Source organism: Melitaea cinxia, chromosome 11 (assembly GCF_905220565.1).
Source record: "Melitaea cinxia chromosome 11, ilMelCinx1.1, whole genome shotgun sequence".
Taxonomy (NCBI): Eukaryota; Metazoa; Arthropoda; class Insecta; order Lepidoptera; family Nymphalidae; genus Melitaea; species Melitaea cinxia.
Window position 1 is genome coordinate 16,605,930 of NC_059404.1, and position 22,481 is coordinate 16,628,410.

Here is a 22,481-nt window from a genome sequence, read left to right on the forward strand (position 1 = left end):
ATAGAACTTAAAAAGCCCATCGATGGCGGGATAACTATCCAATAATATTCATTATTATAATAATATTCACTGTTTTGACGTAAATAGTAATAATCGCATTGTAAACACGAGAAGGAATAACAAAATCGTAACGCCAAGTTTCCGACTGCGCAAAGTAAACGTTTCTGGGTCATGGTATTCGCATGTATAATAAAATCCCACAAACGATTTTGGAATTGTGTCAGCATAAATTTAAAGTTTTTATTAAAAAAAATAATAATAGATAAAGCTTATTACTCGGTGCAGGATTACGTATAGTTAATAAAGATGTGTGGACTTAATAACGCTGTATTTTATGCAACATGTCACTAATTTTGTACCTACTAAAACACAGTTTATATATTATTTTTCAAAAGAGTAACTGCGGAGTTTCTTGCCGATTCTTCTTTGCAGAATCTACATTCCGAATCGGTGGTAGCTTTACTTCTACAAATATAATAATTTATTTTTAAAGTTTTAATTTGTTTTGAAAGCTGTTTTTGATTTTGATTTTGATTTTCAACTGCTGGCTTTGAAACACACAGGCCAAAGACGGGCAACAGCGTCTTCGGTGCGACAAACCCAGCCCTGCGGTCACCGTCTGCCCAGCGGGGTGACTATGGGCAACACACATGAGTTCACGCCATTTGTTGGCGCGAACTTGTGGAGGCCTATGTTCAGCAGTGGATTGCGATAGTGTGTGTGTTGGTGTGTGTGTGTGTGTGTGTGTGTGTGTGTGTGTGCTTGTGTGTGTGTGCGTGTGTGTGTGTTCTAAAAAAGGAGGAGGTTCTCAATTACATTTTTTAACCGACTTCAAAAAAAGGAGGAGGTTCTCAATTCGACTGTACTTTTTTTTTTTTATGTATGTTACATCAGAACTTTTGCCCGTGTGGACCGATTTCGACAAATTTTCTTTTAATCGAAAGGTGGTGTGTGCCAATTGGTCCCATTTAATTTTATTTGAGATCTAACAACTACTTTTCGAGCTATATCTAATAATGCGTTTTTACTTGACGCTTTTTTCGTCGACCTACGTTGTATTATACCGCATAACTTTCTACTGGATGTACCGATTTTGATAATTCTTTTTTTATTGGAAAGGAGATATCCCAAGTTTAGTACCGTGATAAGGAAACCGGGATCTGATAATGGGATCCTAGAGAAATCGAGGGAAACTCTTGAAAATCCGCAATAACTTTTTACTAGGTGTACCGATTTTGATAATTCTTTTCTTGTTGGAAACAAGATATCCCTAGTTTAGTACCATGATAAGGAAACCAGGATCTGATGATGGGATCCTAGAGAAATCGAGGGAACTTCTTGAAAATCCGCAATAACTTTTTATTAAGTGTACCGATTTTAATTTAATCGAAAGCCGATGATTATCATGTAGTTACATTTAAATTTCATCGAGATCTGATAACTGTTTTTTGAGTAATCTTTGATGATGCGTTGTTACTTGACTATTTTTTCGTCGATCTTCGTTGTATTACTCGTCGATGTAATTGAAGTCGGATTTTTTTTTCGTTTGCGAGCAAACACAATTATTCTTATTAATTATTCTTATTTAAGTTCAGTTATTTGAGATATAAGTCGATTTAAAATTAAACGATTTTTTTGGTAATTTTCAAGATGCCGGCATCCCAGCGCTTCGACCTAGTAATATTTGGCGCTTCTGGATTCACCGGCAAGCGTGTCGTGAATGAACTAGCTAGGATCGGCAAAAATTATCCAGATTTAACATGGGCTGTAGCTGGGCGGAGCCAAAGTAAGCTGGAGGGAGTCCTACGTGACGTGTCCGAGAAATCTGGTAAGAATTTATTTGAATGAGATAGGGCGCAGCAGGATCTTCCTTGAAGTTTGAAGCAGGTCGACTGAGGAAGTTTGTCAATCTTGCAGAAGATTATAGTCAAATAATTCTGCTCTCGAGCAGTGTTGTATCCCTGAGGCGAGTAAGATAGCTATAGTTCCTGGTGATGGGTCGGGAGTAGGATCGGCACCATCAGGCTGACCATATACTTATTTGTTACCCATGTTATATGAAAAAAAAAAACAATAAAGAAAATTTGGTATAAAGTGGCCACCGACAGTTAGTTATTTTAGAATAATAAGTTTTTAAAATCTATTTTGTTTCTGTCGTTAATTTTTATGATACAAAAATTACTTCCGTTTGTATTTCTCTAGTATGATCTTCGAAAGGCAAACAAAATGAATTTCAAGAAGTGGGTATTTCATATTTTTGAACCGCAACTTGACACAACTTGTTTGGTGTTTTATTTCAGATTAAAATTAATTTATAAGATAATTAAATTTATAAGAGATTGGAATACGCTCTGCTCCACGTGTGAGAGGTCTGAAATTGAATGGAAAAGGCTACAAATAATTTTAACTGATGTGAAAAAATAGGACCTCATAATATTTACTGAGTGTATGGTGTACGCGCGCGCAACGGTCACATCACTGGTTTGTGTTTGTTGCAGTGGTGGTTGTGGATTCGATTCTCGCACATGACAAATATTTGTATTGGTCATAAAGATGTTTGCCGTGGTCCGGGTGTTTGTACAGTCCTTGTGGGTCTCCTCGTCGTACATCGGAGAGCACGTTAAGTCACCGCTCCTAGTTGTTATCATGTACACCTTATAGCGATCGTTACTCATAGTAGGTACATATAGGATCCTTCTCTTACACGGGGAAAGATGCCTATGCCCAACAGTGGAATATTACAGGCTGAAGCGTAGCGTAGCGTATGGTGTACTGATTTTGATGTTTTTTTTTTAATCGAAAGCTAGTGCTTATCTCTTGTCTTTTTTAATTTAATGAAGATCTTACGGCTAATTTTTGAGTTTTAGTAGTCGGTGTTACTTGAAGTCGGTTTATTATCATTTACGACCAAAAATAATCATTAAACAATGTTTAATTCATTACTCTAAAAATAACTGTGTAATTTGAATGTAAATGTTAACTACAAAGTGTTAAAAACTAAGTTAAACTTATATTTAAAAATTAAAGGCTTCATATAATTTTGTTAATTAATGACTCTAACGTATAATTATGTCGTTAGAGACTTATTCGTCTGCGACCAAGGTCGGTTGGATGTAATTAGATGGTTGTAATTCCAAATCTACGATTGCTAACTTTTAATTTGCGTTATTTTCTTCTTGCATTTGTTTTATATTTACACAAAAATGCTAATATAATCTTGATTCATCGTTCATCATCATCATTACAGTCTATACAGTCCACTGCTGGACATAGGCCTCCACAAGTTTACGCCAAAAATAACGTGAACTCATGTGTTTTGCCCATAGTCACCACGCTGGGCAGGCGGGTTGGTGACCGCAGTACTGGCTTTGTCGCACTGAAGACGCTGCTGCCCATCTTCGGCCTGTGTATTTCAAAGTCAGCAGTTGGATGGCTATCCGGTCGGCTTTTTAAGTTCCAAGGTGGTAGTGGAATCGTGTTATCCCTTAGTCGCCTCTTACGTATATTTCTTTTTTCAGGTGACGATTTATCAAACATAAAAATAATCGCTGATGCCGACGGAAATGACGAGGCCTCCATCAAGGGAATGTGCGCTCAAGCGAAGGTTCTGATCAATTGTTCTGGACCATTTACGAAATTCGGGGAGGTCGTAGTCGCCGCTTGTGTCGAGTTCAAGACCCACTATCTTGACGTCTGTGGGGAAACTCAGGTTAAAATAGGCTTTATTGTAGCTAGGCTTTATTATAGCATCGTACCTGTAATTTTTTTAAATGTAGTTTCTATATTCCATTAATGAGTGATAGAAACGTAAATATTATGTCTGTTGTGTATATAACGAAGATATCAAATTCGAAACAAAGAAAAATAACATGTAAATAAAAGCGTAATAGCAGGTTAACCGGACGTCGCTATCGATCTCGGCGAGGAGATAACCTATCGATTTTCATACGCGCTTGGAACGGATCCGTGGTTCAATAAGTCCCGAGACTAAGTGCTAAAAAAAGATCTTTTTTATAAAATTAATTTTTATTCATCAACATAGTCTCCTCCAAGAGCGATACAGTCCCTCCAACGCTTTTCTAACTTTTCTATCCTATGTGTGTAGAACGATTTGTCTTTGGCTTCAAAATAAGCCTCCGTTGCTGCGATAACTTCACTATTTGAGTCAAATTTCTTACCCTGAAGCATTTTTTTTAAGGTCTGCAAACAGCCAGTAATCGCTGGGGGCCAAGTCTGGCGAATAAGGGGGATGAGGAAGCAATTAGAAGCCCAATTCGTTAATTTTGGCCATCGTTCTCACGGACTTGTGACAAGGCGCGTTGTCCTGGTGCAACATCACTTTCTTTTTGTTCATGTGAGGCCGTTTATCCGCAATTTCGTACTTCAATCGCTCCAATAAGCACATGTAATAGTCACTATTTATATTTTGCCCCTTTTCAAGGTAGTCGATAAAAAGTATTCCATGCGCATCCCAAAATATAGACGCCATAACCTTACCGGCCGATTTCTGAGTCTTTGGACGCTTCGGGCGGCTTTCACCAGCCTCTCTCCACTCCGCTGCCTGCCGATTGGATTCCGGAGTGAAATGGTATATCCAGGTTTCATCCATTGTTACATACCGACGTAAAAAATCCTTTTTATTATGATTCATCAGCGCCAAACATCGCTCTGAATCATTGATACGTTGTTCCTTTTGATTAGTTGTAAGCAAACGCGGCACCCACTTAGAAAAAAGCTTTTTCATGGCCAAATTTTTATGTAAAATAGTGAAAACACTACCAGCTGAAATCTTCACTATCTCGGCTATCTCTCGCACTTTTACCTTCCGATCTTCCAATACGATTTTGAGGACTTGGTTAATATTTTGTTGAGTCACTGCTTCATTTGGACGACCTGAGCGTTCCCCATCATTGGTGTCCATGCGACCGCGTTTGAAGTCGTCATACCACCGACAAATGGTTGCTTTAGAGGGAGCTGATCCTGCATAACATTTTATAAGCCATTGCTGTGCTTCAACGGTATTTTTTCCCATTAAAAAACAATGTTTTATCAACACGCGAAACTCGTTTTTTTCCATTGTATCGAAATTAGAACCGTAGCGTCACTTAAATGTTTCAAAATCAATAATTTTATTGTTCCATTTTTAAAAATTTGACACATATTCTTGTATTGATAGCCAGTACTTTTTAAAAATCAAAAGAGTTTTTAATATATGCGCCATTTCCAGGTTAGTCTCGGGACTTATTGAAAGATCTAGTAGAAGTGGATTTTTATCAGACCAATGTTTCTGAACTTAACTTTTAAAATAATACAGAATTAAAAATTTGGTGCACAGTTCTTCCGAACGATTGCTCCAAATTGACCAACTATATTTTATATCCTTATTAACAAAAATGGAAAAAACAATCAATCACTAGCCCGTTGGCGCAGTTTGTAGTGGCCACAGACCACAGAAATACTATAGTGGCCCTACTTTCTGTTCCACGGGTTGCGGGTTCGATTCTCTCTGAGAGTCCGGGTGTAATATTTATTTGTATTTATATATGTATTATTTCTATCTATATTTATTAATTGCTATAACAGTCGGCTGTTACCTATAACACAAGCATTATGCTATGTTGCTTACCAAAGGAATAGACGGCGTTGACAGCAGTTCTCAAGTACCTACGTTATAAATAATAAATAAAATAAATAAATATCATATAACATACACACACGGTCGCCTGTTCCTATGGTAAGCAACTTAATGCTTGTGTTACAGGTAACAGCCGACTGCCATAACGATTTTTTTATAAATATACATAGAAATAATACATATATAAATATAAAATACAAATATTACACCCAGACTCAGGCGGGAATCGATCCCGCAACCCGTGGAATAGAAAGCAGGGCCACTGTAAACTGCGCCAACGGGCTAGTCGATAAATAAACATCAATATACCCACAAAAAATATAGTGGTACGGAATCCGCCGGGTCTATTAGTATATTATACCTACGTATACTGTAAACAAGTTATTATAACTTAGAAGTAAACATAATTTAAAGGTTACCCACTTTGAATGTATCTAGGTTCCACATTCCTAAATAGGGATTCCCGGTCAAGAGAGGTTAGTTTTGTTTGCAATAAGTAAAATGAATGCACTTACATTAACTGGCCTGAAGGTCAACATTTCATTGACCCTACTTTTGCACAGGAGTCGTAAATTCGATTCGCTTTCAAAGTACAGATATTTTTTTTTATATACAACTGGGTCGGCAATCAAGCGTAGCTCACCTGCAACAGCAGAAGCATCGCCAATACGTCGCTGACACTATCCCCGACCCTGCCCAGGAGCTCTGGTTACGTAACTCATCACAGGAACACGACACTCCATCAGAGCAGTATCATTTAGCTGGGATCTTTTGTAGCTTGAGGTACTTCCCCAGCCGTGTTACTCCAGATTTGAGCTGGATATATTCTGCTGTGCCCAATTTTAATAAAAATTTAGGCACATATAAAACATTTTATTTTCCAGTTTATTGAGTTATTAGAAGAAAAGTATGACAAGACAGCGCGTGAGGCGGGAGTTTTTATCATTAATGCCTGTGGTCTCAGCAGCATACCCGCTGATGTGGGAGTGCAGTTCTTGGAGGAGAATTTTGGCGGTACGTACGTATCAAGTAATTTATTAATTCAGCCTGTAATATCCCACTACTGGGCAAAGCTCTTTTGAGCTTAATCCATCACGCTGCTCCATTGAGGGTATTCGGCTATCCAACTATGAGTAACGATCGCTATATGGGGTATATGATGACAACCGGGACAGACAGCCTAACGTGTTCTCCGAGGCACGGTGGTGAGATCCACAAGGACAAACCAGACAGGAAAGAAATATTTGTACAAATACAAATCCATCACGAGCGTGAATCGAAATCTTGTAACAAGCCATTACACCAGAGCGAAATAATTTACGTATTCTTTTATGTGTGCGTTAGATTATATAGATGTAGTAAACGTGTATGGTAAAGAGGCTTGAATATTGAGCGCTCAATATAAGCTGATACCTATAACTCCTTACGCATACACACAGATAGTTAGTGTTTTCTAATCACTAAAACAGTTTCGTCATAAAATTAAATAATTGTGTTTACTTTAAGACAAAAAAAAAAAACTTAATTACGTCGACAAGTAATACAACGTAGGTACACGAAAAAATAGTCAAGTAAATATGCATCATCAAAGATTACTCAAAAAGTCATCGTCAGATCTCGGTTAAATTTGGACCACATGACCAGCATGAGCCTTAGATTAAAATAAGAATCTTTAAAATCGGTATACATATTGAAAAGTTGTGCGTATAATACAACGTATGTCGACGAAAAAATAGTCAAGTAAATACGCATTATTAGATATACTCAAAAAGTCCTTGTTAGATCTCAATTAAATTTAAATGGGAACACATGACACGCACCACCTTTCGTTTTAAAAAAATCATCGAAAACGGCTACCCAGTCAAAAGTTCTGAGTAGCTTACATAAAAAAAAAACAATCGGATTGAACACCTCCTTTTTTGGAAGTCAGTTAAAAAACCAGACACGTAAACTTTACAATCATATGTATTATAATAGTCACTATGTAAGTACACTTGTAACTACACTTTGCCTACCTGTCTTTTTAATAGGCCAGTTTCGTATCTTTCAAATTCCAATAAACCTTAGTTACCTTAGTTAAATACAAAACCCAAAATATCACGATTAATGTCGACCGTACCGTGACGTTGCCATGACATGATATTAATGACGCAGAAATCAAGCCTGACATCTTTACCCATCATTCCAGCCTATTGCAGTCCACTGCTGGACATAAGCCTCCACAAGTTCGCGCCAAAAATGGCGTCAACTCATGTGTTTTGCCCACAGTCACCACGCTGGGCAGGCGGGTTGGTGACCGCAGGGCTGGCTTTGTCGCACCGAAGACGCTGCTGCCCGTCTTCGGCCTGTGTGTTTCAAAGCCAGCGGTTAGATGGTTATCCCGCCATCGGTCGGCTTCTTTAGTTCCAAGGTGGTAGCGGAACTGTGTTATCCCTTAGTCGCCTCTTACGAGACCCACGGGAAGAGAGGGGGTGGCTGTATTCTTTGGCGCCGTAGCCACACAGCACAGCATCTTTACCCGCCCGCACATATATATCACATCCTGTCACGCGCCATGCTGAGTTGTACTTTTAATTATGTAGTATTGCAATTTCTTCCATTCACAAGGCTTTGATTGTTTTGTGGTTTGACTTCATGTGGCGAATAAGGTGACCAGAGCTCCTGGGAGGAAATTAGGGGTAGGGTCTGTAACGCGCTCGCGATGCTTCTGGTGTTGCAGTCGTCTATAAGCTTACCATCAGGTGAGATGTACGCTTGTTTGCCGACCTAGTTACATACAACTAGGTCTAAATTTTACTTATTTCTGTTTTTTGTAGGTACATTAAATTCCGTGGAATCTTATTTAATAACTTATTTCCCACCGCGAATGATGAGTGAGATTTTTAACGGCATCGTCCGATATAGCAGCTGGGAGTCACTCATAACCAGGTACATTTTACATACATTTTTGATGTAAACTAACAGTTCAGAAGCATGTGCATGTGCATTTCTTCGCTAATATAGAATACCCTAATTATGGCTTGTAAAATGTTCATCTGGTAATATTAATTTTCATAGACAGTTTACTGAAATTTCTTTTTATTCTTTATTTATGTAAACAAGGTTTGATAACTAAATTTACATAGAAATAAGACGCATCTGAGGACATTTTACGTAATTAATTCTACTTCGAAAATAGATTTAATTTAAAAATATTTATTGCATATTTATGAGAATTAATTGTCGTCCAGTGGTCGAAATTTGACCACAATTAAAAATTTAAACAAAAAAAAAATAATGAAAATTGAGAACCTTTTTTTTAATTTTCAATTTGACTACAGTCTGACAATCAACAAAAGAGTGTAATATGCGTGTGTATGTCAATTGCATGGTAGTGTGTGTAATGTTTTTTTTTATTGATTGAATATATTATTATGCATAATTAACAAAAAATATTAGCATTCTGAACTCTTTCCCTTTATAAACTATAAGTGTACAAATTTTTTACTTTACGTATATATAATAAAATAATATATTGATGAAAATTTAACTATCGTATTTTGTTTGTTATTTGCTGTACATCCATACGAGCAAGTATTACATCTTAACCGTCATTAAAAATGGATGAGGTTCTATATTCAACAGTATATTTCTTTTTTTTTCGTATGTTATAAAACGTATATAGCGATAAGAACTGTATTATACATTAAAATTTTATGTAAAGTTTTAATTTATTCATTATTCAGTTCTTTTAGCAAATTTGTATAAAATATTTTTTCCATTTTCTTATTTTTCGTAATAATAAGTATGTAACTAAGTACGTAGATCGGAATTATGATTTGAATTTTTGTCCATTTACTAATTCGAAATAATTACTTTACTTTTTGTTATTTGTGTGTTGACAGTGTCTAATTTAAATTTCAATTTTACTCTATTAAAGAGTTGCGGCGGTACATTTGAAGGAAATAGGGAAGCAACCTTCCTTCAACCTAGAACCAGAATTAAAACAGAGGTATGGATTCTGATTGTTATCAATCTTTATATTTTTATTCCAGTCAGTATTTTGAATCACTTAAACTGTAAAAGTTTATTTTACTGATTGTTTTTTTCTTAGTTAAACATTTTTTAATTTAATTTAATTTTTTGAAAACCGTAACGTTATAATTTCTAACACTTTCTTAATTTTTTCTTATACATTTTTCAGATTTTTAATTAAATTTAATTTCTTATTAATTATTTTCAGATGTCTCTTACACAAGAACTTAAGCAAATGGTGTCTTCCGTTTCCGGGCGCTGATAGCTTCGTTATTAATAGAACGCAACGCCATCTATTATCGCTAGAGGGAAAACGTCCTGTTCAGTACAAACCTTACGTAGCATTTCCGGGTTTTTTAACCGCTATAGGAACTATTATTGGATGCATATTTCTCTTTATATTATGCAAAATTCCCTGTACGAAACGTTTATTATTAAACTATCCGAGGCTGTGTTCCTTCGGTGCTGTGACATACGGAGATCCGAAGGAAGGAGCAATGGATGAGTCCAAATTCCAGTATGAAATGTTGGGGATGGGTTGGAATGAAGGAACCGACTTGGGAAAAGCGCCTGATAAAAAAGTTGTAGCAAGAATTAGCGTGAGTAATTTATAAATAACAATACCAATCTTTGTCTCCTATTCTACAATATTTTTTTCTCTATAACTTTGTAAGCGATAAATGTGGAATTAGGAATTTTTCTTTTTCTTTCTTGACGTGTACGTGTGTCTGACAATTCTGTTGTAGATATTAACGTATGCAATGTTGTTAACACAATTTCATTACGATTTCATTATACACATTCAATATCATGCGGCTTTGTTTGAAGACATATTTACACATTTATGTACAGAACTGTAGACACAAAATTATTATACATATAAAAACTCGTCGATTCTAAGCGCCTGCTTTTCCAACTTGATAAAGTCTATCCTGCACATAAGTTACTAATAAGATTTAACTGCAAGGAAGGATATAGGTTATTAGAGCCTCTAGCACATCAAACAAAAAACTTTTCACTGAGGTAGGGCACAGCAGGAATTTTCTGCTCAAAATTTGGAGCAGCCCGACTGGGGTAGTACTTTGACCTTACAGAAGATCACAGCTAAATAATACTGTTTTCAAGCAGTGTTGTGTTCCTGTTGGTGAGAAAGGTGACCAGAGCTCCTGGTGATCGGGTCGGCAACGCGCTTGCGATGCTTCTGGTGTTGCAGGCGTCTATAAGCTACGGTAATCGCTTACCATCAGGTGAGCCGTACGCTTGTTTGCCGACCTAGTGACATGAAAAAAAAATCAAATAACCTAAAATTTTTAGATTTCCACTTACGAACAGAAATATAATAGAAATAAATATTATATAATTCGATAGTAAAAAAGAATAACGTATAAAAAATGTTCATTGCTGGATTCTTCATCCGTCAAACAGTGATATCCAAAACCAGAGAAATAGGCCCTAATACAACTTCATACAGTAAATTTTGTGTGTGTCTGTCAATTGCTAAAAATTTGTTGATCTTATTTGCAATATATTCAATGTTATTGGACAAATTAATCCTTCACAAATCTAAATCAGCTGATTTTTGGTGACAAATAGGTGATTCTTGATATTATTTTTAGGTGACAGGCTTAGATCCAGCGTACACCTCAACAGCAATAACTATCATATTCTCAGCTATTACCATTTTGAAGGAGAGAGATAAAATGCCTGCCGCGTACGTTTATTTTCTATATATTTTATGTTATATTTATTTTATTAATGTCGTCGTGGTGTCACTAATTGACCATTGTTTTGTCACATGATTATAGTAGCACACTCAAGCCATTGGGTTATAATTTTCGTAATAATTACTGGAGAGTATACCTACATCTAATTGCTGTAACTGCATTACGAGGTTTGATAAATGTTTGTATTGATCATACATTTCCACTGAGGTAGGGCACAGCAGAAATTTCCTGCTCAAAATATGGAGCAGTCCGACTGGGGTAGTACCTCGACCTTACAGAAGATCACAGCTAAATAATACTGTTTTCAAGCAGTATTGTGTTCCTGTTGGTGAGTAAGGTGACCAGAGCTCCTGGGGGGATTGTGGATTGGGTCGGCAACGCGCTTGCAATGCTTCTGGTGTTGCAGGCGTCTATAAGCTACGGTCATCGCTTACCATCAGGTGAGCCGTACGCTTGTTTGCCGACCTAGTGACATAAAAAAAAACATATGTTTGTTTCGTTCTAGATTTTTTAAATTGTGCTTTTGGGGTTTTTCTCGTTCCGAGACTCATACACATAGTGTGTTATTCAGGGGATGTTTTGAAGTTGAATATGAATGTTTATATATTTAATATTGCGATTAGATTAACTTTACTTAAAATGTATTAAATAATTGTTAAAACTTAATTTTAAGTTAAATCTAAATTCAATGACAGTTATGTCAAATGATCATTATATATGTATCAGTATAGCCCGTTTATTAAAAATATTATCCATGTTTTCATCAACTAACTTTTACTTTTCCCCTTTTCTAGTGCTAGAATAAAGACAAGATAATTAGTTTATAACTACAAAACAAATAAACTACACCTAACAATATTTAAAATTATTTAATGAATTCGTTACAGAGGCGGAGTCGTGACCGGTGGCGTCGCTTTCAGAAAAACTAGTATTGTAAAACGTTTACAAGAGAATAATATTAAATTTGAAATTGTTAAAAGTTCAGAATAGTATTAAAAATTATTGTTATTTTAAAATGAATAACATAAATTCAATCATGGCACCTATTGGAGTTTTATTGAACTTTTTCATACGAAAGTTGGTTTTTACTTATTGTACTAACTAATAACGCCAAGAGATGGCGTTACTAACATTTCTATACTAGTTATTGGCATTAAATAAATCAAAAATTGCGTTCACTGTCACTCAAGCATTCCCTTCAGCTGTTTTGTGGATAATTTAAAAAAAATATTATTACAATAAAAAAATTTTTATAAGAAAATAAAATGCATATGTGATGCTGTTTAGATGATAAAATAAAAAGATTCAATTTGAAAATAGTTATAATTAATTTATTGATAATTTTAATAGTGACTAATTAATACAAAAATGTACACACAATTGTATTTAACGCGTTCTATATACATTTAGTTAGCGATGGTTTTAGTTTGAAACCTGTACACTATTCTACATACGGCCATTCTCAAATAAAACGAAATTGAAAATATAAAAATTATTGATAAAAGAATTTGCGGAATTTCTAAAATTTTATGTGGCAAAGTGAAATATGAAAATATAAATTTATTTTGAAAACGACCTTTGTAAAGTCAGCAGCAAAAATTAAGGGCCTGTTTCACAAGTAGTAGATAAAATTTGTCTTGCGAATAGAAATATCTCATAAATACAGTACAATTCGATGCGAAAAAAGAATAATACATCCAAAACTTTTATCCGTTGGATAACCTAATCCGTCAAATAGCGCTATCCACAACTTGTGAAACAGTTTTATTAAATCTCAAAAAATATATATCTTCAAAAGTGTGTATGTCTCTTAGTAACATATATTTCAATATTGAATCAATTGAAATGCATACATTAAAAATGATTATTTAACTTCACTGCTGTCTGTACTTACATAAATATAATTAAAAATGAGCTTTGGTTTTAATTACGTCGACGTAAAAAATGTCTTAAAATATAATTATTTTTATTCAAGCCGTTAACAACTAAAACGATTGTAAAAAAAATAAATTAAAAAATGATTTAACTACACATTTAAGCCTAACTTACTATAGAATATATATAAAAGAAAACTAAACTAAGTAATCTCATTAACAAAACACTGAAAATTTATTACAAAATAATCCATTGCGAAAAAAAGATTAAAAAAAGAACTATCCAAAAATGTCTTAACTTAATCTTTTCTCATTTTTTCAAATATTTTTCAAAACAAAATTATATATTATACGTGTATAAAACCTTTTTGTATATACACAAAAAAATAAAAAATAAATATATAATCTACGTTGCATTGAATTTTGAATATTGCTACAAACCAAACATCCTAATACACTTATTTAGACTATCATAAATATTACAAAAAGGCTGTATGTGCGTAAAAATAGATATGTATGGAGGCATTTAAATGTTTTTATTTTTTATTTTAAAGCGATATTTTTTCAACATTATTATACAAGCTTCTATACAAGATAGAGAGATTAAATTGAACCACAGATAGTACATATAATTATACAAAAAAATTGTCAATTAAAAGCGGCAGTATTTAGTTGTCTATACCCATCTTGTGTCTAAGGTACTGCTTCTATTTGACTAATTTATTGTATTAAATTTACTGTAGTTTAATACCAATGCTTCTCGCTTGTATATTTAATCGTGTTTTATCGTAATTTCCAAATCTGTATCGTTAAATATCTTTAAAGTTACAGAAAAATATCTACAATAGGCTTAACTTGAACCAGAGATAAGAAATTTTTTTATTGACAAGAATATATTGGTACCTCTTCGGATTATTGGAGGCATATTAAGTCTAAGGACCTAAGGGCTTTATTATGTCATTGTAAAGCTATTAAGAGAATGTGTTTTTATGCGTTTGTTATAGGTACAGGATGAAAATATTATTTATGAATTCCTAGATTTACAAATGGCGTTAAAATTTTCATTTGAAGCGATAATCGCTGTACACAAATTTTGGAATATTTTGTAACTAATTTCTGATAGGAATGACTGGAACAATGGGTGGAACGAACTCCATTTTCGTATTATCAAGTAAAGTCACTAACACAGACACTTTATTTAGCTCGACTCCCGGCTGTTTTCGTTTGAGCCTACAGCGCTAGAGTGAGATGTCGAAGGGGCCTCGGGGGCCACGATGAGGCCCTCTTTGATCCTTTTCTTTTGCTTCATTCTTCTATTCTGGAACCAGATTTTGACTTGAGTCTCGTTTAGCTGTAAAGCAGAAGCTATTTCTATTCTTCTCGCTCTTGTTAAGTATTTGTTGAAGTGGAACTCTTTTTCAAGTTCTGTAAGTTGTTTGTTGGTGAAGTTGGTCCTGCCGGTGTTGTTCAGGTTGAGGAGTGGGTTGGCCAGCATCTGGCTGCCCGTGGGCGTGCGCAGACCTTCCTGAGGGCTGCCCAGGACGCCTTGGTTCACGAAATCCGTTGGAGGTATCATCAGCTTTGGTACTGCAAAGAAAAAATACGATAAGTTAATAATAATGTAGGCATTTTTAAAAAGAGCGGTTTTTGAATAGATTAGTCTATATCAGATAAGATAGTGTAATCTAAAAATGTTACCCTCAATCTTTATTTCGATAATATAAATATATTTTTTACATTTAAGTTCGTTTTGAAGGGTTGTAATACTGATATTGTAATTACAAATATGTGTACATAAATAATTAAAGTAGTATGCATATAAAATATAAGAACATTTGGTTCAAGTTTCTAACTCGAGTTTGCATGCACTTTTTGTTAGCAATTAGGTCCGTATAACGATAAAAAAATCTAATAAAATTGTAAGATTTGTCAATAATAGGATTAACCATTGAGCAGATTTAGCTTTAATGATTTCTATTCAGAACCACTGCTTGTTGTTTATCTAACAAATATCCGTTAACCTTCGCATAACAATGACATAGAACGGCTATTTAACTTGAACGACAAAAAAGCGAAAAGCTGTCGGTCAACTCGGATTTTTTTCAAACAAATATTTGCGGTAAGGTTTTGTTTATACAAAGCCTCATTGCTCGTAATCTTTTTACGAAATTACAAAGAAATGTCCGTGGGAGCAGATCGCGTGTAAAATTCGAGACAGGTGTCAATTTTTTTCTAATAAACGGAGAGAGATATGAGATATTTCAATATTGACTTTAAGGAGACGCCCCGCTGTGCAGGAGTGCCTAACCTGCAGCTCCGTGACTCACCTTCGTATGAAGTTTTGACATTTATTCACATTTATTGCTGTAAAGTAAACACGATTGTAGCTCTACGTGGCCGTGCTGTCAACTTAATATTGTAACGCTGACTTTTGACTTCGCTTAGTTCTTGTCACAGTTTTTATACACACAGCCGACATATATGAATTATAGCTTTTAACAATATTTAAAAATACGCTTTAAATTATTGATGCTAAGAAGCTAAACTTAATTGTTCGGTTTAAAATTATTTTAATAATAAATAAGTGTGGGTTTAGTGGCGCTGTATTTCATGCAAGACTTCTTCAAATTTGATTTAATTCTTGACGATTAGTCAATGTTGTTACGGAACATAGAATTTTTGTTCCCAATTAATGGTAGTTTCATACTAAGCATAATAATTTTTTAAGGTTATTAAATTTTTTATCTGTATAATGACGATTCAAACTGTCGTAGTCTGCTTTATCCATAGTCGGTAAAATAAATAAATAAATAAATAAATAAATAAATATCTATACAATACACACACGGTCGTCCGTTCCTAAAGTAAGCAACTTAATGCTTGTGTTATAGGTAACAGCCTGGACTGGTATATAGCTACATATTTTTTTTTTTCGATAAACATACTTATAAATAATACATATATAAATATATAAATAAATATTTATATTACACCCAGACTCGGGGTGGGAATCGAACCCACAACCCTCGGAGCAGAAAGCAGGGTCACTACAAACTGCGCCAACGGGCTAGTCGAAAATTTATAAATAAAATTTATTAATTAATAATTTTTGAAAAAATTTATTTTTAAAAATTAAATTTTAAATTAAAATTTATTTATTAATAATTTTTGAAAATAGAAAATGTCTCAGTTTTATGAGGTATCTCCTTGTAATATATGTTTAAGTAAACTAAAATCTGGATTTCGTAATATTATTTTCGTTTTAGCATCTCTAGCGCAGTTTGTAGTGGCCCGGCTTTCTGTTCCGCGGGTTGTGGGTTCGATTCACGCCTGAGTCTCGGTGTAATGTGTGTATTTATGTATTTATTATGCCTTTATAATTTATCAAATATATATATATAACAGTTGGCTGTTACCTGTGACACAAACATTAAGTTGCTCAACATGGGAACGGACGACCGTGTTTGTATGTTATTAGATATTTATTTTATTAAGTTGATTATATAATATGTAAGACTAATCTGGTATAAAATCGATGAGACTTAATTTCTCGAAAAATGAAATAAATTATTGTAGTCATTAGGACATAATAAATTTCCAAAACATTAATAATAATTTATCATTAACTAGCTGACTTAGGAAACTTCATACCGCCAGAATGTTGTTTCGTTAATTAAGCTTTTCTTCTTTGTTTTCTTCTGTTGTAATGCCAGTAAAGAACGCAAAAGAAAAGAATTATTAAATTCGTTGCAGTTGTTTGGAAGTTATACACGTAATCATTGTACATTTTGGCAATTCTCTTTTATTTATATAATTATGATTGCTCGCAAACGAAAAAAAAAAAACGACTTCAATTACACCGACAAGTAATACAACGTAGGTGTGCCTAAAAATGGTCAAGTAATTACGCGTTATCAAAGATTACTCTAAAAGGGGTCATCAAATCTCGATCAAATTTAAATGAGACCACAAAACAAGCATCAACTTTCGATTAAAATCGGTACATCCAGTGAAAAGTTTTGCGGTATAATAGAACGTAGGTCGACGGAAAAATAGTCAAGCAAACATGCATTACTAGATAAAACTCGGAAAGTATTTGTCAGATCTTACTTAAATTTAAATTGTACTACATGACACGTACCATTTTTCGATTAAAAAAAATATCATCGAATTTGTTCCACCCAATCAAAAGTTCTGAAGTAACATACATAAAAAAATACAATCGAATTGAGAACCACCTCCTTTTTTGGAAGTCGGTTAATAAAAGAAGAAAATTTCAAATAAAACAAATACAAGGAAACAAATTAATATAGAAACGGTCAATCCCGAACAACTGTTGCACTGTAACGGGTTGACGGATTAAACGGGAGAAAGGGATTAACTGGACGCGGGCAGGCAGGGTTCCATCAAGGGACGACCAAGCAACAATTAATAAACTTATATTAACGTATTACTGAACTGACAAAAGTTAGGAATGAGTTAACTATATCTAACTAAAACTATAATTAATTCAATAAAAACAAATATAATTTTGATTTCTAAGTTGACAATCCATAATTGTATTTGCTTGCAAACGAAAAAAAAAACCGACTTCAATTACATCGACAAGTAATACAACGCACGTGGACGAAAAAATAGTCAAGTAAATACGCGTTATCAAGGATTATTTAAAAATTTGTTATCAGATCTCGATGAAATTTAAATGTGACCACATGATAAACATCCGCTTTTGATTAAGTTAATAATCATCAAAATCGGTACGCCCAGTCAAAAGTTATGCGTTATAATACAACGTAGGTCGATGAAAAAATAGTCAAGTAAAACCGCATTATTAGATATAATTCGAAAAGTAGTTGTTAGTTCTCAAATAAATTTAAATGAGACCAAATGACACATACCACTTTTCGATTTAAAAAAAATTGTCGAAATCGGTCCACCCAGTCAAAAGTTCTGAAGTAACATACATAAAAAAATACAGTCGAATTGAGAATCTCGTCCTTTTTGGATGTCGGTTAAGAAGTGCTTTTTTAAAGTAAAACTTCGTTACGCATGATTAACTTGGAGAGTAAGCTGGTGAATGCGTGACGAGAGCATAACAAAAAGTGTGATAGGGCGAGGCGAACGGAGCAAGAGAGCGAGGTGCGAGCACACATTTTCTTTCTATCTTTCTCTCATAGCCAGTTTCGTTTCGTATATCTGACACAGTGCAGGCCTATTGCTAAAGAAGCTTTACTTCAGTCGTGTGGTCTAACGCATATTCGTTTTTTTTATACAACTGGGTCGGCGAAAAAGCGTACGACTCACCTGATGGTAAGCGATTACTGTATCCTATAGACGCCTGCAGAAGCATCGCAAGCGCGTTGCTGACCCTACTCTTCGAACACAATACTACTTCAAAGCAGAATTATTTAGCTTTGTGCTTATCTTCTGGTCGAGAGCAGGATATTTCCTGCTGGGCACAGCTTTTTTACCTTATTTGAAGTACATCAGAACCTTATTTGGAGAAAGTAATTTTTGATTTTGATTTTTTATTATTTTATTTCCGTACATTGAAGATATTTTTTCATAAGGCTAATAGAAGCTAAACAAATAATTTTTAGGGGTTTCTGTCGGTTTGTATTTTTATCCGCGAATTACGCAAAAATATACGGTTTACGCAGTTGTATTGCTGAAGGTCTAACTCAAAAAATTGTGATCGTCGTATTATAAGACGCGAAAAGACATCTGAAAGAAGTCGCGGGCACAGTTAGCTTTATAAATAACTACTCACTACTGTTAATCTATAATAATAAACGATGTTGTGATTCCCTGTGAAAAAAAATATCGTAAACCTAATAAAAAATGGACAAATCCATGCTAAATTCTCATCACATCAGTCTTCGCAGTCCACTACTGGACATAGGCCTCCATAAGTTCGAGCCAAGAATGGCGTGAACTCATGTGTTTTGCCCATAGTCACCACGCTGGGTAGGCGGGTTGGTGACCGCAGGGCTGGCTTTGTTGCACCGAAGACGCTGCTGCCCGTCTTCGGCCTGTGTATTTCAAAGCCTGCTTGAATGGTTATCCCGCCATCGGTCGGCTTTTTAAGTTCCAAGGTGGTAGTGGAACTGTATTATCCCTTAGTCGCCTCTTACGACACTCACCATAAGAGGGGGTGGTTATATTCTTTAATGCCGTAACCACACAGCTAAATTCTCATAGCCTCTCATAACTATCTATGTGAATTTGGTCTGCACTTGATCATGTTTTTATGACGCTCATGAAATTTTCTCCATAGGGTTATACGTTTAGCTATAGACTTGCATCTTTTTACCCAAGGAAAACTTACCGAATTTACATAGCGAAACAAAAAGTATCTAGGCTCCTACCTCATGGTTAGGACTTATATTGTACAACATTTTAATTTTTGTTTTATAGTTTCTTCGTGGTATCCGGTCACGACATATACTTAAAAAACAAACAAAAATACAGATTGTTAACAACCTAAAATGTTTTTATTTTGTTCTAATTATCATCACTTCAGCCTATCGCAGTCCACTGCTACCTAAGTCCCCAAGCTCGCGCCAAAATGGCGTGAACTCATGTATTTTGCCCATAGTATTCGGCCTGTGTATTTGGAAGCCAGCAGTTAAATGGTTATACCGCAAAAAATCGGACTTTTTATTATTAAAACTATAGATAGTACTGAGCCTAAGAGCAAATGTTTCCTCCTGAATAATAGTCTCCTTTCCATCATACAGGAACATTTAGAATCTCATACCGTATATATTCTCTATCAAGGGTAACGCTTATGGTTGCTACTCGGTGCTAAAGCTCCAACATACACAATTGCGTTAGTTTGTATCCTTGATTTTTTTTTATTGTCTTATCATTAAAAACGTTTAACAATTCACAGTCTTACTGACCTACAGTAATTGAAATTAGGAAATAACATTTGTTCAAATTAGGTCTACGTGAACCTATTTTTCAACCGATTTGAAAAACCGATTTCGATGTTTTTTTTTTTAATCGAATGGTGCTGCTTGTCTTGTGATCCTTTTTAAATTTAATCGAGATTTGACAAGTACTTTTGAGTTTCTTTAATAATGCATACTAGCTGGGCCCTGCGGTTTCATCCGCCTTGATCTGGGGAAAAAGTGCAATAAAAAGTAGCCTTCCCTCTTCATAAAGCTTAGAAGCGAAGCGAAGCGAAGACTTAACCTTTTTTTAAATAGTTTATATTTTTTAATTGCTGATGCCGGTAGATCAAGCAAATATCTTTAAAATGATATGTCGTTTAAGTGGAGTAATTATGAGGTTTTTTCTTAAAAGGGAGGCAAATATCTTAACCTTAGCGTATATATCGTCTATCTACGTTGTATTACTGGTCGATGTAATTGAAGTCAGTTTTTTTTTCGAGCAAACACAATTTCAACTACACACTAGCTTCCTTAACAAAAGGACATCAATACAAGGCGAGAGAAAGACTGACCATACATAGTGACCTAACTTAGAACTAAACAATTGCATTAAACAAGCAAACCCACGGCACACACAAGTCACGTCTAATGTTGACTCGGACAGCAACCCGTTGGCACATCAAACAGCGGCGTGTTTGTGCGTCTGTTTGCGCAACTAGCCCGTATGCAGTCCGACTTAGAATTTGAGATGAATCTTTGTTTCCATTGGACGTTTTATTAGATTGACAGCAAATATATTAAAAAAAATATTTAAGAAAATACTGTTGTTTGAATTTCAAACGTTACTACAAAATTAATCTATACAAATAAATAATATTTTCTCCATCTACATTTATAAATATAAATAACTAGCTGACCCGGCGAACTTCGTATCGCCTAACACAAACTTTATCGTATGGTATTAAAGTTCAAATTGACTTTTAAGTATTATCACAAATCTTTTGTATGGGAGTATCGAAAAGTGTTGTTTTTAGACTTTTTCAGGAAATTTTTAATTTTTTTTTTTTAGAATTTTTCTCTCCGTAAGAACCATCCTCGTACTTCAAGGAATATTTTAAAAAAAGAATTAGCGAAATCGGTCCAACCGTTCTCGAGTTTTGCGCTTAGCAACACATTCAGCGACTCATTTTTATATTATAGACTAGCTGACCCGGCGAACTTCGTATCGCCTAACAGTCGATTCTTTAATTTTATTAATTTTTTTTTTTAGAATTTTTCTCCGTAAGAACCATCCTCGTACTTCAAGGAATATTTTAAAAAAAGAATTAGCGAAATCGGTCCGACCGTTCTCGAGTTTTGCGCTTAGCAACACATTCAGCGACTCATTTTTATATTATAGATAAAGTAATAAGGAGAAACTTAGGCTACTTTTATTTACGACATTTATTTAATTTTATAGCTCTGCAAACTGAACGAAACTTTTTTGTTAAATTCCACGCGGATTGAAATCGCGGGCACAGCTAGTTTATTAATATAAAAAATAAATGCTGGTTTTACGTATAAATTAAAGATATGAATAAAGTTATGGATAAATATGAAAGTTTTTAATAGTTTTTATTTGATAGCGTTTTTCTTTCAATACACAAGTTTAATGATTAATTATTATAATAACATAAATTGTTTAGGGACGAGCTTGAAATTAAAATATTAGACATCATTATGAGTGTCTTTTAAGATAGATAATACTCAAAAAATGTGTAAATGTGTTTGTATACTTTTTGTAGAGCTGGCTTTCACGCAAGACATACGTTTCATATATATTTCATATATAATTCATAGCACAGGTATCATTCGAATATTTAAATTTCGAATCAGTGGTAGCTAAACATAAAAAACCAATTTATTTAAGATAATTTTTTTAAATATAATTTGTAAAACGACGACTTAAAAGTGCTTTAAATTAAGAAAATTTTGACTATTTACCAAGAATTACAGATAATTATTTATCTTTTGTGTTTTTATCGTATAATGTAAATTGCCGTCACAAAGAATGATCTACGAAATAATCGACAATGGAAACTGCGCCATCAAACGGGCGGCCTGCGCGTACGCATCCCTGTGACAATATTGACAGTGACGCAAAACTTACAAACCCATCTCTTTGTCTGTGGGCGCGCTGCTGACGACACGTTCTGGTGGTTTTGTCTTTCAAGGACTTTAAATAAAACGCTAATCCAGTTAGTTAGCTAGACGAAGATCTACGGCTTTGTCTGGCTTATTAAAAAAGTCAATGTTAATTGTCAGTTTTTTTTATACAATTATGTCGGTAAACAAA

The 22,481-nt window shown here is 34.4% G+C and overlaps 2 protein-coding genes across 2 annotated transcripts in view; one reads left to right on the forward strand and one right to left on the reverse strand.

Moving 5' to 3' along the window:
- The first annotated feature begins 1,650 nt into the window (after window positions 1-1,650).
- LOC123657656 (lipid droplet localized protein-like) lies at window positions 1,651-12,415 on the forward strand. Its single transcript, XM_045593177.1, has 8 exons — window positions 1,651-1,828; window positions 3,519-3,709; window positions 6,520-6,649; window positions 8,452-8,587; window positions 9,555-9,626; window positions 9,858-10,248; window positions 11,266-11,360; window positions 12,261-12,415. Exons 1-8 carry the CDS (start codon window positions 1,651-1,653, stop codon window positions 12,361-12,363), a joined length of 1,296 nt encoding a protein of 431 aa, XP_045449133.1. The 3' UTR covers window positions 12,364-12,415.
- A 2,030-nt stretch (window positions 12,416-14,445) lies between these two features.
- Window positions 14,446-22,481, reverse strand: part of LOC123658119 (homeobox protein Hox-D1-like) — a 50,463-nt gene continuing 42,427 nt past the window's right edge. The window contains exon 2 of the mRNA XM_045593585.1: window positions 14,446-14,834. Coding sequence (XP_045449541.1) covers window positions 14,446-14,834 — 389 coding nt within the window. The remainder of the gene's footprint in view (window positions 14,835-22,481) is intronic.